Raw genomic sequence first — 18,388 nt, 5'->3', positions numbered from 1 at the left:
TTCTGCATTTTCTTCTGGCCCCAGGACATAATGAACTGAGAACGACTTTTCCAAATACATTTTTTAACTCGGCACAGATTGCATGGAAGTGTTTTAAAAATAAAAAAGTTTCAATGATTATATATCACATAATCATGATTGTGCACTGCTCAAGGAGACATCCTGTCTGTGATTAAGCTCCCTTCACTCTAAATTCTCTGAAAGGCTCAATGATTGGATTGTAAACGCTCTGTAAAAGCCCTATGATTGGTTCACATATGCTCTGTTAAGGTTATTGCTTTGTAAAAGGCTTGATGCTTGCTTTGTAAAGACTTTATAATGGCTGTATGACTGGTGTATAAATGCTCTATACATGTTGTATGTATGTCTGGTTTGTAAACCCTTTGTAAAGGCTCCATGATGAGTTCATAACGGCTCTATGAAGTTTTATAGAAGGGGTTCTCAACTAAGGTGTGAGAATGTGAGAATCTTTATTGTTCAATCATTGATTTTGAATTTAGTTCCAACTTAAGATGACATGAAAGGCATTAAAAGCATGTTTGAATGCTTGGGGAGTACTGATACACAGTAAATCTGATCACTGACCTTTAGTCCTCACCACACAATCAAACCTGGACTCACACAGTATGGCGCTAACAGTCTGCTTTACCAACACACCTAAACATTTAGAAAGGTTACAGAAGTACATTTAAACCCAAAATATGACATGCTGTAGGTTTTTAAATATTTCCTTCCAGGGGAATAATCTGGCATGACAGTGATCAGTACTTCATATTCAGAATCCATCACTGGTGCTGAGCCGTGCTGAGCCAGTCTGTCAGAGCCATGATAATTCCGTGCACGACCAATGAGCCTTCGGCATTCGGAAGAGACGAAAGGCGACATGCAGCACAAATGGTGTCGATGTGACACGCACCGTGACATCACCGTTTCAGAGCACGTGTCTGCGTGGGCGAGGTCCTGAGTGTGTACATGAGCGCACGCGAGCGCGTTGCTCGGCGATGACAGATGACAGCGGCCCCGGTGTCCCGGTCTCGCTGCCAAAGCGTGTCTCCCACCCGCCTCCCCGTTTCTGATGGAGGTGACCTTGGCTGGACTCGCAGGAGCGGAAGCATAGGTCCTCACGTGATGCACATTTGCCATTTGTGTGCTGGTGCGTGGGCTTGCATCTATGTGTGTGTATCTGCAAGTGAGTTCTATGTCTGTGAGTGTATGTAAGTGTGTGCCGGTACGGACATGTGTGTGTTTGTGTGCATGTGTGAGTGTGTGTGTGTGTGTGTGTGCATGTATGTGTATTCATGGACATGTGTTAATAATAATAATAATAATAATAATAATTATTATTATTATTATTTTATTTTTAGGGTACCCAAATTTATGTGCGTGTGTGTGTGTGTTCATGTGGGTCTTTTGTCAGTATGTACATGCGTGAAGGCACTGTATGTCTGCATTACACACAATTATTTCAGCATTACCAGATGCAGGAAGCAATACTGAGCACCATTATTATGTGTGTTTGGAATATTTGATCAAAATTTTCACACTGATCACTAAAAATGACCACAGTGTCTGCAGGATTTTAGCTAGTGTCATCACTTAAGGTCTTAACCCCCCAAGCTACTGACTGTGTGTCATTCACCAACATAACTCCAACATAGAACTTATTAAAAATAAATTCAATCCAGATTTACAATGAATAGCAAATATCTTTTTACAAATATCTTTATTTTCTTGGGAAATGAATGAATTGAACCATCTGAACATATATGTAGGGACAAAGACTTGATTTGGTTCTGTACTTGACAATTTTATATGTATAAGCAAACAGTTCACATGTTGTTAAAGTTTAAAGTACAAATTCTCACCTTTTATTTTAGAGTATTTTATACACTTTGGTTTCACCCTGTGGAAATTGCAGAACTTTGTATACCCAGCAGCCCCCCCCCCCCCCCCCCCCCTCCTCATTTCAGGGGACTATAGCGTTTGGAACATATTAATGTTATGTAAATGAAAGTCATGTACTGTGTTGCATATTCTTTGCAGGCAATGACTGCTTGAAGTCTGTGACCCATAGAAATCACCAGATGTCAAGTACCTTCTCTGGTGATGCTCTGCCAGGCCTGTACTGCAGCCATCTTCAGCTCCTGCTTGTTTCAGGGGCTGAAGTTATGTCTTCAGCATACGAAACACATTTTCAATTGGATTCAGATCCGGTGAATGACTTAGCCAGTCAAGAATTTTCCTAAAATCTGCATTATGGGTGATTTTTGAAACAGTTCAATGAAGTTCACATAGTATGCTGTAAATATCAGACAGCAGAATCCCTATGCATTCTACAGACAGGTAAAGTACACCATTTCAACCGTGCCATGATCCGGCCATTCCAGCGCTTGAAACCTTCCTGTCTGTATAGCAGCCTTTTACATTTAGTGGGATTTGCAGTAGGCCGTGCCATTTCCACAGTGCGAGGGCCTGACCGTACACCCACGCGCAGCATTGCGGCTCTGATTGAGGATTAGAGTGTTGGCCTTTGAGCTCTTCCCTGTATGTCTGGCATGGCCAGGGCATACTCAAGCTCTCTCCTGGGGAAAATGCTCCATCAACGGCTGTCTGCGGAAGACTTCCAGTCGGGGAAATATGCCATCCAGATGACGAAGGCTGCAAAACCTTCTGTGTCCATCATATTGAAGAATGGTGCAATTTGCCCTTGGTTGCTCTTTGGTACATTGTCACAATGCAACGTCCATGCCTCTCCAGCACTTGCTGAAATAGAATCTCTGGGTTCTGTTGATGTCCCTCAATCTTAATGTCATAGTGTTCTTTGCTTTGCCTTTTGCCAGTAGGCGACAGATGGTACCAAGGTAAGCAGCCCACAGATATTGGGAGCTGCAGGCTGTCTGCTAAAATATGTAATACAGGTCTCTTGCCACCATCTGAGGGTAGGTATCACCTGATAATATGTACCCATAGACACCTGAAAACTTTCTGAGGTGCCATTTAACAAAACTACATAAGAACAAAAAATTGTGCCTTTGACTAGGGTTATATATGATTCCAAAAATAAATGTAATTACCTGAACCACACATTTTGAAATCTGAAATTTGAAAAATTACATGAATCTATTTGGAACATAAGATAAATAAACTGTAAGAAATGTATTTTGTGCCTGGGACCACAAATGACCCAATTCAGGCACATTAATATTTATTTAGTCATTGATTGGGTAAAGGGACTCTGACACACACTGTTTACATGGTCTAAACTGGCTGCTGATTGAAAGGAAAACACAAACCCGTAGTCTCTCAGGCTGCTGGTTTAGAGTATCCAGTACTGTGTCAGGCCTGGTCTTAAACACCCCACGAGTTAAATGTCTGATGAAAGTTATGTTTTACAGTCTCTGATGCTTTTATGTCAAATAGTCCCTTGATCTTATTATGATTACAATGGTTCATTAATTAATCATTAATTAAAAGTCATTAATAATTAATAGAATGGCAGTCGGGAGTGAAAGATCAAGAACTACTCAATTCAACAGATTTGCTAATTCAATTGCAGTGGGATGTTCAATACACTACAGTCTAATGATTCACTACATTCAGTTTATTTGTATAGTGTATCAGACTTGATCAATGCTTGAAAATGAGTCCATAGAAGGGTTCTGGGTTCAGAATAACTCCAGATGAATATACAGTTTGCCATGAATCATTAATAGCCTACGGCCAGTGACACCGCTCTTATTTTAATAGTACTTTTCTTGAAGTACAGGAGTCAACTTCATTTTCTGCAAGTTTAAGCCGCTTCTTTCTTACACTCATTAATTGGCTGCCTAGCTACTGCTGCTCACACCCTGAAGAACATGTAAACTGCAACGCACAGGAAGTTTTAAAAGCATTAATCTGCTTATCTAAATAAAGGTTTTTTATTTGTAGAATGTGTCATTTTTTGTTTACTACGATTACCTTAATGTAATTATATTTGACTACCAGAAGCATTTCCAAGCATATTTTCAGTATATCCCTGTTTCCACAAGGAATGACAAGCACTACAAGCCACTGGATAAGTCCTGCAATTGTAGGAATCTACCTGGAAATTTAGCTCAATGTAAACTCAGAGTCTGTTACTTTGGGACAATTGTTACTGTTTTATTATTAAAGCAAAAACCAAAATAATAAAATAACAAATAGAAAGAATAAAATGCATCACCCTGCATATCTGACATTTGCATTTACAGCACTTTCCTTTCTTTGAGCTCTTAATCTCAGCTGTGACTCATGCAAACCATAAAGACTATCATTACTCCTTTGATGAAAACAACAAGTATTTTACTGTGTAAAAAAGACAATATTCTGAATCAGGACCATCTGCATTCATGCTAACACTAACATCAGGCAATTAATCCAGTAGTTCTATTACAGGTAATACAGTGAATGGGAATGCTCGTTAATGTGGTGGACAACAAGAAGAAGAATACTTTCTTCCCTCTCTAACAAAGTCCACCCACAAAAAGAATAAAGCCAATCCAAATGGTGGACAAAGACACTGTGTGTTTCCTTTCTTTTAATTATAACTTCACTACAGATTGTGGAAGATCATTGAGGAAACAGAGACAGAGACAAAGGACCCTATTTCGGAGATACTGGTAGCGAAACTTCCTGAACTTGAGTAAAATTTGGTTACTAATTTGGCCCTGTACAAATTGAATATTTTTCACTTCCACCCAGTTTTGTAGCCTTGCGGCCTGCAATAAATCTATTTACATCAACATGGAGTGGGCAGCGCAATGAGGGAGTCAATAGAAACATTTGCTGCCGTGCATGCTTGGTGTCTAACTATGTGTTTGTGGTTTTAACCAATACAGGCCCCCTTTCAACTGTACTGCTGGCTTATTGTGCTGTTTTGGTGAGTTTAACAAATTATATATTTTTGTTAGATAAATACAGTGGGCTCCAGAATTATTGGCGCCCTTGATAAATATGCACAAAAAATGCTAAAAAAAAATGCTAAACTAAAAAATAATACAGTTATTGACATAAGCTTTATTTTCCAACATGCGTAAACTAGTGTGCTTGATTAATGATTCATTGGAATCAACCAAAGTCTCACATTTTTTAAATAAAAAAAAATATTTCCCCAAAAAACAAGTTCCACAATTATTGGCACCCCTGGTTTAATACTTTATGAAAACACCCCGGGCAAAGATGACAGCCATAAGTCTTTTCCTATAATTTGTGAAAAGGTTAGAGAACACATTTGGAGGGATTTTTGACCATTGTCCCATGTAGAACTTTTCAGAATCATTGATATCTTTGGGTTTGCGCTTATGAACCCTCTCCCCTCTTCAGTTCAGACCACAGGTTTTTGATGGAATTTCAGTCTGGAGACTGAGATGGCCATTGGAAAACATGGATGTTGATTTCACTTAAGCATTTCTGTTTAGATTTTGATGTATGCTTGATGTCATTGTCCTGCTGGACAATCTAACTATGACTAAGTCTTAGCTTCTTAGCAGAGACAACCAAATTTTCTGCCAGAATTTCCTGGTACTTTGTTGATTTCATTGTGCCATTGATCTAAAATAGTGCCCCAGGACCACTGCCAGAAAAACATCTCCAAAATATCAATGACCCACCTCCATATTTGACCGTAGGTATGAGGTGCTTCTCCTGTATGCATTCCTCTTTTGCCGCCAAACATGTCGATGGTGTGTATGGCCAACACTTTCAATTTTGGTCTCATCTGACAATAGCACTCTCTTCCAGTCATAATTCCAATGAGGGTTAGCAAGCTCCAGATTCTTGGTTTTGTTTATTGTGCTCAGTAAGGGCTGTCTTCGTGCCACCCTTCCAAAGAGTTTGTTGGTATGGAGATGCCATTTTATGTTTTTTTTAGACTTGTTGACCGCAAGAAACGAACCAATCTCTGCAATTCTTAAACAGTGATCCTTGGGTTATTAATGGCCTCCCTCACCACCTTCCTCACCGTCTGTGGGGACCCCATGCACTTGCTTCCTCTTCCTGGCAAATTTGCAACCATTCCACATGTTTTACACCTTTTAAGTGGTATATTTAACCGTTTATGTCTTTTTATGTACCCATTACCAAACTTGTGACGGTAAATTACTATCGGTCTCTTCTGAATTGACAGTTATTTGGCTTTTCCCATGCTGATGGATGACAAAGGGATTTTTTATGCTTGTTACCTCATTTTTATTCTCTAGTGAAAGTGGAAGTGATGGAATGATGCAATATAGTTCCTTTAGACTGAGATGAACTAAATTAAGTAAAATTGTATCGCTAATTTCATTTTGTTTGATTTTACTTACAACAATTGTTAGGGGTGCCAATAATTATGGCACCTATGGTTTTTAGAAAAAAATAGATTACTTAATAAAAAAAACATTGAAGCATGAGAGTAAATGTATTGAAATAAAAGTATATAGTTTTCCAATATGTTTGAACATAACATATAGATTATTATCTGTGTCATTTATTATATGCAGCCTTTTTTCTTTATTTTTATTAAGAGTGCCAATAATTCTGGAGCCCACTGTATATATGTGTACAGTAGAACATTTTAGATATAAAATCAGAGAATAAATGTTTAAATTATTTTAAATGCAATTGAAGATTTTGAGCCTACTTTAAAGAATGCCTATTTAAGAATATGAACCATATCTTTGAAATTGTTACTCTCATTACTGCTACCCAATTTGTAAGCTACTCTCATTTTGTAGCCATAGTCTGTAGTGTAAATGAACCAATAATCAAACAAGCTACTGTACAATCGTGATCTCATTTGATCCGCTCATTATTGTGGAGTTGAACAGAATTATACAGTGACATGGAGAAGTGTGCAACATAAAAAATACAAATAAATAGATGCATATAAACATATAAGACAGAATAGAGGCAAAATGTTTCAGAATGAAAAAACCTTAATTCCCAAGAGGACCAACTGTACATAACTACATTTATTCAACAAACATATCTTGACAATCTGACATGTTGTAGAAATGGTATAATATCCAAAAAACTGTCTTGTGTGATAGCTTGTCTGTGCATATGTTTAATGCTATAGCAAAAAATATAGCACATTGCACCTGCGTTGGGGCCTTATTTTATCAGGATAAAAACCCAGTCACATTATGAAACACAGAATTTGCACAGCGCCAGATGTTTGCATTGACACATCCCTACTTAGCTAACCAACTCATGTTGACACAAACAGATTTATTGCAAACCACAAAACTACCAAACTGGGTAGAGTAGGGATATTATATTTTGCATGTGACCAAATGAGCAATTATACTCATACCCAGGTGTGTGTGCCATCCTTGCCACCGAAATACAGCCCAGTGTGCATGTGCACACGTCTGCATAATGTATATGCTTACATGTGTGCATGTCAGGTATAAACGTGTGTGAGTATGGCTGAAAAAAGAACCTTGCGAGCATTTCTTTCCTTGACATGTTTGCCTTTAGTAATCTCTGGAGGGTTTCTGCCAAAATAAGCCGGCTACACAGCTAGACTGACTTGGCTCAGTCCTGCGAACAGCAAGCAGTGGCCGCAAGGTGGGTTACTTCATGACTAATGGAAAGAAATTGTGTCTGGTATCAATTCAGTCAGAAGTCTAATTAATCCAGCAGTTAGATTACCCACAATTAATTACTTCAGCCACTCTGGTGTGATTACTTACAGTCTGTCTTATGTGGCATATCAGCACACCACTGCTGTGATTGTGCTATGCTGTGGAGCTGAGTGCTGGCCTATGCTGCTAACTGTGCTATGCTGTGCTGGAGCTGAGTGCTGGCTTATGCTGCTAACTGTGCTATGCTGTGCTGGAGCTGAGTGCTGGCTTATGCTGCTAACTGTGCTATGCTGTGCTGGAGCTGAGTGCTGGCTTATGCTGCTAACTGTGCTATGCTGTGCTGGAGCTGAGTGCTGGCTTATGCTGCTAACTGTGCTATGCTGTGCTGGAGCTGAGTGCTGGCCTATGCTGCTAACTGTGCTATGCTGTGCTGGAGCTGAGTGCTGGCTTATGCTGCTAACTGTGCTATGCTGTGCTGGAGCTGAGTGCTGGCTTATGCTGCTAACTGTGCAATTCTGTGCTGCAGCTGAGTGCTGGCCTATGCTGCTAACTGTGCTATGCTGTGCTGGAGCTGAGTGCTGGCTTATGCTGCTAACTGTGCTATGCTGTGCTGGAGCTGTGTGCTGGCTTATGCTGCTAACTGTGCTATGCTGCGTTGGAGCTGAGTGCTGGCCTATGTTGCTAACTGTGCAATTCGGTGCTGGAGCTGAGTGCTGGCTTATGCTGCTAACTGTGCTATGCTGCGTTGGAGCTGAGTGCTGGCCTATGTTGCTAACTGTGCTATGCTGTGCTGGAGCTGAGTGCTGGCTTATGCTGCTAACTGTGCTATGCTGTGCTGGAGCTGAGTGCTGGCTTATGCTGCTAACTGTGCTATGCTGTGCTGGAGCTGAGTGCTGGCTTTGCTGCTAACTGTGCAATTCTGTGCTGCAGCTGAGTGCTGACCTATGCTGCTAACTGTGCTATGCTGTGCTGGAGCTGAGTGCTGGCTTATGCTGCTAACTGTGCTATGCTGTGCTGGAGCTGAGTGCTGGCTTATGCTGCTAACTGTGCTATGCTGCGTTGGAGCTGAGTGCTGGCTTATGTTGCTAACTGTGCAATTCGGTGCTGGAGCTGAGTGCTGGCTTATGCTGCTAACTGTGCTATGCTGTGCTGGAGCTGAGTGCTGGCTTATGCTGCTAACTGTGCAATTCGATGCTGGAGCTGAGTGCTGGCCTATGTTGCTAACTGTGCTATGCTGTGCTGGGACTGAGTGCTGGCTTATCCTACATAATTTGATAAAAACTGATAAACTGCTAAACAAAAATGTCCTGCTATGACTGACAACTGAAGACACCCTTAATTATTATTATTTGGGCCAGGGGACATGATGAAGTGTATCACGACAAATTCTTTGTAAAAGTGTCATATACCATTTGATTGTATAAAAATTGCCCCATGCTTTGATGATGCAGTATTGTCAAAGCATCGTTTAAATCCAGTTTAGCTCAGTTACAAGATAACAGAATTTGCTCATCTGAGAAGTAAAAAAACTGTCAGAGACATAGGCCAAACCTTAGGCTTACCAAAATCAGCTATTTGGAAGATCATTAAGAAGAAAGAGATCACTGGCATGGTCAGTAATCTTAAAGGGCCTGGTAAGCCAAGGAAGACATCTACAGTTGATGACCAAAAAAATGTCACCATAAAGAAGAAATAACCCCAAACACCTGTCCATCAGATCAGAGGCATCTTCAGGAGGCAGGTGTGGATGCGTCGGTTACTACTGTCCACAGGAGACTTTAGGAACAGAAACAGGATGGCTAGGATACAGTTTGCTAAAAAGTACCTAACGGAGCCTGCAAGGTTATGAACAAAAGTCTTGTGGACAGATTTGTGGACAAGACTTGTATCAGAGTGATAGCAAGAGCAAAATGTGGAGGCCAAAAGGAATTGCCTGAGATCTGAAGCACCTCCCTAATCAATGAAACATGATGGCCGGGGTGCTATGGTTTGGGCATGTATGGCTGCCACAGATACTGGTTCACTTGTCTTCATTGATCAAGTTCAAGCATACTTCCAATCTCATTCATCCTACAGCAAGACAAAGTGCTGTAATTTCTACAGGGTGAAACCAACGTATATATTGTAGAAATACTATTATACAAAATCTGATAATCTGAACTATAACCACTTGTGAATTGTTTGATTACAGAACCACAATAAGAAAAAAACTCTTTGTCCCAAACATGTAACTCACCGTAGATGGGCATTTTTGTGAGAATGGCAGGGAGATTAGTGCCTGGTTATTAGTAAGTGTCTCAGTAATAGTCTTTATGGTGCAGAATAATGGTATAGTGGGACATGCAGTGTGTCTTAATTTCCAACAAGCATTTCAGTTCAAAAACAGAATTATAACTGATTATGAGAACAGGCCATTCTGCCCATCTGGGCTCATGATTTTGCCAAAGGTCTAGACTGGGGATATCAGTTCTTTAGCCTTTTTCAGTGTTTCAGTACGTAAATAATTCATTGAAATTGCTGATTAGCTAAAGAGTCCCCAGACCTTGTTTCAAAGACCTAAGCTGGCAACTTATTGAAAAGAAACCAGAAAAACCTGAGGTTGAGGCCCTCCAGGAGATTGACACCCCTGGTCTAAAGAGTAACTATCGATGTCACAAGCCTGGTCTTGAGCACTGCAAGGTTCTTAAAAGAGCCATAGGGTCTCTAGTTAGCATACAGCAGTGGTGATACAGAACAAGAGTGATCACGCTTTAGGAGTCTAAAGTGAGACTTGTTTAGGACAGAAATGAGAAATGTTGGCCCTTACCAGCTGCTGGCCCTTTGGTCCCCACCCAGCGTACTGCAGCTGAACGTTCCGCACTTCTGGTGGATTCAGATTCCAGGTCTCCCTACAGACAGCAGTGTGCACACAAGGCCATCTTACACACAGGAGACTTTTTTACACACATAAAGCTGAGCTGAACACAAGGCCATCTTACATACAGGAGACTTTTTTACACACACAAAGCTGAGCTGAACACAAGGCCATCTTACACACAGGATACTTTTTTACACACATAAAGCTGAGCTGAACACAAGGCCATGTTGCACACAGGAGACTTTTTTACACACATAAAGCTGAGCTGAACACAAGGCCATGTTGCACACAGGAGACTTTTTTACACACATAAAGCTGAGCTGAACACAAGGCCATGTTACACACTGGAGACTTTTTTTACACACACAAAGCTGAGCTGAACACAAGGCCATCTTACACACAGGATACATTTTTACATACATAAAGCTGAGCTGAACACAAGGCCATGTTACACACAGGAGACTTTTTTACATACATAAAGCTGAGCTGAACACAAGGCCATCTTACACACAGGAGACTTTTTTACACACATAAAGCTGAGCTGAACACAAGGCCATGTTACACACAGGAGACTTTTTTACACACATAAACCTGAGCTGAACACAAGGCCATGTTACACACAGGAGACTTTTTTTGCACACATAAAGCTGAGCTGAACACAAGGCCATCTTACACACAGGATACTTTTTTACACACATAAAGCTGAGCTGAACACAAGGCCATCTTACATACAGGAGACTTTTTTACACACATAAAGCTGAGCTGAACACAAGGCCATCTTATACAAAGGGATTTTTTACTCTCCCTCCACTGGCACCGTATCCCATCACATCATGGATTTACACTTCAGAGAAGTGATGATGACCGAACATGGAATGATCGTGATTTATTCAGCGATGTTCAGTCTTTTTTACTACACAAGTAGCCTATGATCCATAAGTGAATCCATTTATTCAAATACACACTACAAAAATGTGGCTGTCAGTTGAAATAGATCCAGGAGAGACAAAGGGTATTTGCTTTCAAGTTTGTCACATGAATACTTTGCTGTGCATTCTGCTGAAGGGTAAACCAGAAGTTCCCCACCTGTAATGTTAACCTGCAGTCCTCTGTTCATTGTTCAAATTTAAGTGACCACACAGAACAGGATGAGAGATACCCCACAAAGTGGGGGAAATGTGCTTTCTTCGTGTGGATAAAGTAACGTCATAACCATGTGCTTCCAACCATAATGCTAAACAAATCCACTAGATGGCAGCAGAGCAAGACAGCCCTGGCAGTGCAAAAGCTTGGCTTCATTCATCCACACATAAATCAATAAGCACTTCGCAGGTTTTTACGATAACAACATAATGAGCTGAAATAGTGAGTGAAAGAAATGTAACGATAAAGTCATAAACTGTAAAAACACAAATACTAAAATGTGCCGCTGCGGCTCAGTTTTACTCGTTTAATCGAAGCATAATTTACAAATACCTAGAAACACACAAAAAAAATACAGTCTTCTCAAAATGACAACTACTTACGGAGTCTCCAGGCTACAGATGATGTAAGACGCCGTGAAAGAGTGCTGATAGACCTGTAAGCAGAAGAAACGTGTTCACGTTAATAACTGCCATACAATGAAAACCACCGGGTATATTTACCGCTGGCCTCCCAAATGGACATGAATGAGCAGCTCTTCTGTTTACGGTGATTCAACAAATGACCATTTTGCAGCACTAAGCTAAACTTCTATCATGTCACAATTTCATAAAATAAAAACATTCATTTCTTACTGGACATCTTTTAAATGAGAACAGCAGGGATGTCAGCATAGCTCTGTGCCATTTTAATGTAAAATGTTCCATAACATTTCATAATGTGAGAGCTATATGAAGGGTATATTTTAGTCAAGCTGGCATGATTAGAGTTTGTTTTTCAGTGACAGAAATATTATACTGCTGTCATTCATATGCCTACTCAGGTTACACAATAGACAGAAAGAGGAGGCAGGTTTAAACCGGCATATTTGCAGTCCTGTGGTTGTACCCTCTGCCTCCTTCATCGCCCACACCCACCCCACAGATGACAACAGCTGGTAGGAGTGATATCATCAATCATGGCTGAGCAGCACTTCCAATGCTTTAACACACCTCCACGCCCCAAAGCCATTTTTTTGAACGCTGTTTTACCATTTTATTTATTCAAATGTCAGCTGTGACCAGGATCCTCCTGTCTGCTGTGGGGATTATCCGTGCCAGTCACGGTCCCGTTTAGGGGCTTATCCAGCGACGCATGGGACAAACAGACGGGCGGAGTTGTCGCCCCCCTCCCCCCACCCCCCACCCGTACCCCTCCAGCTATGGCCTTTTCAGAGTCAGAACCTTCCCGGGCATCGCAGCGTCTCAGCGGACACCGGACTCGCTGGCGTACATTTTATTTTTTAACACGCTGCAGAATAACTTGGAAATGTGCTGCGCTTTCTGAACGGAGACAGGTGGGGGTTACAGGTGCAGAACAGAGCGCCCTGTACAGCGGTGAGCTTCAAAAGTGCAACTTCCCACAGAAAAGTCCAGAGCCTGAGGCTGGAGCATGGGCCTCAAAACAGATCAAAACTCCAATTCCCATGAGAACCCCTGCGACTGATGTACAAGCAGGTTCTCGGGGTGGGTTGAGCCATTTTGAATGGAGCTGGGCTCACCGTGCAGGATGTGCCTGGGTCTCTTCTAAAATGTTTGCTCAGGGCAAAGGGACCGTGTACCCAAGAAACAAGGATGGTGACATCATAACCACAATAAGTTCAAATTGTAAGTTAGGATAGCCCACCTTTCTGAGGCAAGTGACAAAACATTTCTGATAAATCTGGCCTCAATCATCTGAGAAATATCTCATGGTTTAGCAGACGCTAACATTTGAGGCATGTTCGAAAATGTCATATTCTGTAACCAATTCGCCCAGCCTGGAGCTACTGAGGTACCGTAAATTTCCCCACACAATGGTACAGTCTAGGGAGGTGACCCCATGATCAGCCCTCTGTAAACATCGCTACTGCCCTGTATCAGCAAGTTGGCCTTGTTTTTGTGTTCCCTGGAAAGTTTTACCATCACCGCAGGCACTCGTGTGTAACAGACCCTCCCCCCTCCCCCCTCACACCCCCCCCACCCCCACCCCTCTCATGATTACTCTCAGCCCCATGTTGTCGCCCACACAGCCACATGAAATATTGCTTGTCACAGCGGCAATTTGAAAGAAAAAAAGTAAATAAATGAAGGGTTCTCACTGGGACAACATTGTAGGCGAGCAGCACATGCTTCATGTCGGGGGACACATCGTACTTGCTGGCTTTGTACATATCCTGGGAGGGAGTGAGGAGAGAGAGAACGAGAGAGAGGGGGAGAGAGAGAGAGAGACAGGGGAGAGAGAGGGAGAGATGACACCTTTAACCATGCATAAGATTTTCATTAATACAGTTCTTAAATGACTGCGTTTGACAGATTGCTTCCTACAAAACGCACACATGAAACCATTAATCTTGCCTCAATACATTGATTTCAGACAAACACAATGTTGTGTGTCGCCGTCTCGGCCGCTTCCAGCCTCATTTTACACACTGGTCCCTGGGCAGCCCGCGCAAAATGCTAACAAGTGTCCACAGAATAACTGCTTACCGCAGCACCCTTTATCCTTCACTGAAAACAGTGAAATAATCAGGTATTACATTCAATCTTTTTTCCTGCATGCTTCTTTTGGTCAACATCAGCAAGACCAACCTTAATGTTATTCCATGAATCGTACCAAATAACGCCAGTTGGATCTCATTGGATGTTGTGGTGTGGGGATGGCTGGTTTAAGCAGCCATACCTGCCCTGGGTCAAGCTAATTAGACCTGGCTAGTTAGATAATTGGTTATGAATTAGATAATTGGCCAGGCTAATTGGGCTCAGGAACAGGGGTGGCTGCACCTGTGCGTAGTGAGGTAATCAGTGCGCACAGGTTAAATCTGCCATCCCCACCCACACAAGGGAGCCTCTCTGTCATGACAGTGTTTTACATCTGCTCATTTGCCTGTACCATCTTGCCAAACCTTGTAAATAAATGTGGACTATTTGAACATCTTCTCCCTGTGTCTCTGTGCTGGAGGGCCCCTTGGAAAGCCACTTCGGTGGCCTGTGGCAGGCGTGTTTGCCACAGATGTAAACTGATGGCATGCCAGAACTCTAATGCATGCGATAATGCTGTGAACAGATTATACATATTCACTTGCTTTCTAAATTGAATTGCAAAACAACTTTTTACTATTGCTTTTTTTATACAACATATTTTTATTTAGCATATTCCCAATTATTTATTCCCATACATGAATCTAAGGTAAAAGAACTTACAAACTTTTTCTGGTCCACCAAAACCCTCTTTTCCTTCGTCTCGACGTTGTGCACGACCACGTCGCCGTCACGCGTGCGGTACAGCAGCTCGCTACCTGCGAGAGGAACACATTAATCAGGGCCTGACAATGTCAAACTGCTACCACACACACTGTCTTCCTTCTGGAAAGATTTCTGGTTGCTGTGGTCGTTTTCTGTGGGCAGCCCATCTTCAGGTCAGTGGCCGATGACACATGTGATGATGACACTGCGTTGCCGGGTGGCCCGAGCTTCCACCAACGACCCGAAAGTGATGCTCTGCCCACGTGTGCGAGCCAGAAGCAAGGAAAATATAGGAACGTGACAGCACTTTTTATATATAGACCCCTCAATTCAGGACACCATAATATTTGAGACAAATGGCTTCACAGGCGGTTCTGATTAGTCAGGTGTGTTCAGTTGCTTCCTTAGGTCAGGTATAAGAGAGCTTTCAGTTTCTAGTTTTGATTATAGCCTTTTAATTGCCTTTGGAGTCTTTTTGGCATTTGCCAGCATGAGGAACAGAGTTGTGCCAATAAAAGTCAAGGAAGCCATTATAAGACTGAGAAATAAGAAAACACCGTCAAAGACCAGCCAAACCTTTGGAACATCATTAAACTGGAACATCAACTGTTTGGAACATCATTAAAAAGAAAGAGAGCACTGGACAGCTCAAAAATCATAAACAGCCGAGTATTGCACAGTCCAGAATCACACTGAGTGTTTGTTATCCACATTTTCTCAGAGAGCTTTCCAAGTGTAATCCCCAGGTCTGCATAAAGTTAGCATCCCCTCCCAAATCAAAAATGCGTGCTACCATTACTTGATATTTATGGTGATGTTGAAAAGCACACATTTTCTCTTGCCCCCAGGATTGACATCCAACAGGGGGCAGCACGTTGTGGTTCACACAGGGGCTCACAGCGACATTCGGCACGCGTCCTGTCACCTGTCCCTCTCGGGAGAGTGGGAAGGAAGGAGACTCAGTAAAACGTTCAGTGTTTAATCAACTCTTGCAGAGTACTTGTGGTCCCCATTGGACTCGTGCGCACTCTGTTAGAGCTGAATTAGCACTGGACGATTTACCGTGCGTTTTTGTGTTTTTCCCTTTCCCTGGTAAAAAGCTTTGCCCTTTAAGATAAAATCCCATGGGCACCGCCTCCCCATCCCCTCTCATGTTTAAACCCCGCTGGTTCCCCCCCGCGGGCATGAGCACTGAGCAAATGCGACAGAGCGGCCATCTGAATATGGATTCCGCATTGGCATGCAGCGCCTGCGTCCCTCCAAATAACAAATAATGTGACTGGAAACGGGAAATAACACAAGTCCAGTCACGGTGGCGGATGCGCCAAGTCTGCACGCGAGAGCAAAACAAAGTTTTGGATGGCCCTTTGATACGGAAGCGAACGGGTTTCAGAATAGTAGAGGGTACACCAGATCAGTACGACAAATTATCTCTTTGCAAAGAAGCAACGGTGCATTGGAAATAAGATATGAGATTACCCCTCTGGTTGTCACCAATATGCTTCTCTGTGCTCTTGCTTTTCGCCAATGCATTGCCATAATGTTAAATCTGATGTCTTTCCTCTTCAATCAGTGATAAGTGGCCTTAGCTTCTATTTGGTTCTTTTAGTTTCAGAATATTAGTCATCTAAACAACACCCACGTAATTGTTTAGATGTTACATCACCCCGTAATACATGCCCCTTTAAATATTTCTGATCAGTTATCATCTCTTGCATGCCACATCCACCCCATATCCCACAACTTGCTCTCCTACCACTGTCAAAATAGGCCAACCATTGTTATTTATTCACATCTATATATACCAGAGCATACATTTTCTTTGAAATGTAGGTTATAAATGTTGAATAAATAAATGAAAACAAGGACCATTGGTTCAGCCAGATTTGGTTGTGTGACCTGAGACCCTTCCTGGAATCCTTATTACATTTCATATATGCCTCTCCCAAGGTCATGATACCCCAAAGCTCTGGGGTATGCCATCTTCTGCCCCCCTACACATTCCCTGGCCCCTCTCTCTGTTCCCCTCTCCCTCCATGGCCAGGGTATGTTGCACTGCATCACTCCCTCCCTCCCTCCCTCCCTCCATCCATCTCCTTTTTGTTTGCCTCAGGATTCCATATCCTACACATGCTTTTTTAGATTCTGCAGGACACTGCATCCAACTCATTCTCCACATGCCCACAGGCAGACCCCCTGTCTTGTCAAACCTCACAACCTCTTTCTTGCTAGACATACTTCCTGTGTACGTGCTACTCCCTCTGTCTGTCTGTCTGTCTGTCTGGCACTCAAATCATTTTGTCTCACTCATGCAGCGACATTCAGAAAACAGTGACAAATTAAGTTTTGAATAGAGACGTTGAAGACGTGCCAAATTCATAATGAAATGGCATGCACAAAGATGATGAAGAAGATAAATGAAGAAGATGACAGTGAAAACTGCAATGACGGTGACGATGGCGATTATGCCATATCAATGATGAAGATGATGAAGATGAATATGATGAAGGTGACGCCAGAGATGTTGATCATGTTGATGTGGATGATGATGATATTGAAGCTGATAATATCAGTTATTATGACAAAAGTGACACCCTTCCCCTCTCCTCTTCTTCACCTAGCTTAACTGGCCCTCTTCCACTGAACACATTACTGTGCTTTGATATCCTCCACCCACCAACACCCACAGCCCCCTGCCAACCCCCCCTCCCCTCCACCAAAATTTTAGCCTCCCTCATCACTAGCCCCCCATGTTCAACACTGTCTCAAATGCCCCTACACCCCCCCCCTCCACCCAGCACACTCCTTCCAACAGCACAGACCCTGTACTTTCCTTCCCCTTGTACAACCATCTGTTCGCTCGGCGATAATCTGTCTCCAACGACGACTCGCACACGCCGCCGCGCAAAAGCCATTCAATTAATCTCTATTTAGCACTGTAATCCATGCGGCGCGCCCGTCGACGGGCCCGCAGTTCGCTCTGCTTCGTCGCCCCGAGCCGCTGGCCCCGCGCCACGCTACAGCTGATCACGGCGAGCCCCGGACTGCCGCTGCTCAGCGCCATTAACTCTGGAGCTGCGCTGGAGCAGAGATCTCATTGTTCCTGGAGCGGGGCGTTGTTCTAGACTGCGCGTCGCTGACCTCACTGGCCCGCCTGCACCCGCAGTGCAGGAGAACTGCGCTGCGCAGTGCAGGATGATTACGGAACTTGGGCTTGTAGGAGAGAAGGTTGCAGGTTCAAATATCCCAAGTGGGGCACAGTGGCTGAACCCTTGATCAGAAGTATTTAACCCGAATTGCTTCAATAAATTTCCAGCTGCATGAATCTATTGTATGTAAAGCCTGTAAGCTGTGTCAGTCATTCTGCATAAGATGTTTAACTGAACTGTACTGTAAAATGACATCTTTACACTAGTGCCTAAGGGTAATAACACACACCCTTGCCTAATAGGGAGTTAAAGACATTTTATTTGTTTAAAAGTTACTTGTTGGTCAAACTAAACATTGAACGCAGTTTAAGGCTAAAACTGGTCCAT

General features: G+C 42.6%; 1 protein-coding gene across 5 annotated transcripts in view; it reads right to left on the bottom strand.

Moving 5' to 3' along the window:
- dpp6a (dipeptidyl-peptidase 6a) overlaps positions 1-18,388 on the bottom strand; it is a 269,988-nt gene that overhangs the window by 43,655 nt on the left and 207,945 nt on the right. For all 5 annotated transcript variants that reach the window (XM_035415608.1, XM_035415609.1, XM_035415604.1 and 2 more), the window contains 4 exons: positions 14,811-14,905; positions 13,709-13,783; positions 11,973-12,025; positions 10,396-10,477 (listed from right to left, as the gene is read on the bottom strand). In XM_035415608.1, the coding sequence (XP_035271499.1) occupies positions 10,396-10,477; positions 11,973-12,025; positions 13,709-13,783; positions 14,811-14,905 (305 nt within the window). The remainder of the gene's footprint in view (positions 1-10,395; positions 10,478-11,972; positions 12,026-13,708; positions 13,784-14,810; positions 14,906-18,388) is intronic.

This window comes from Anguilla anguilla, chromosome 4 (genome assembly GCF_013347855.1).
Source record: "Anguilla anguilla isolate fAngAng1 chromosome 4, fAngAng1.pri, whole genome shotgun sequence".
NCBI classification, from domain to species: Eukaryota; Metazoa; Chordata; class Actinopteri; order Anguilliformes; family Anguillidae; genus Anguilla; species Anguilla anguilla.
This window is presented reverse-complemented; position numbering and strand designations above follow the sequence as displayed.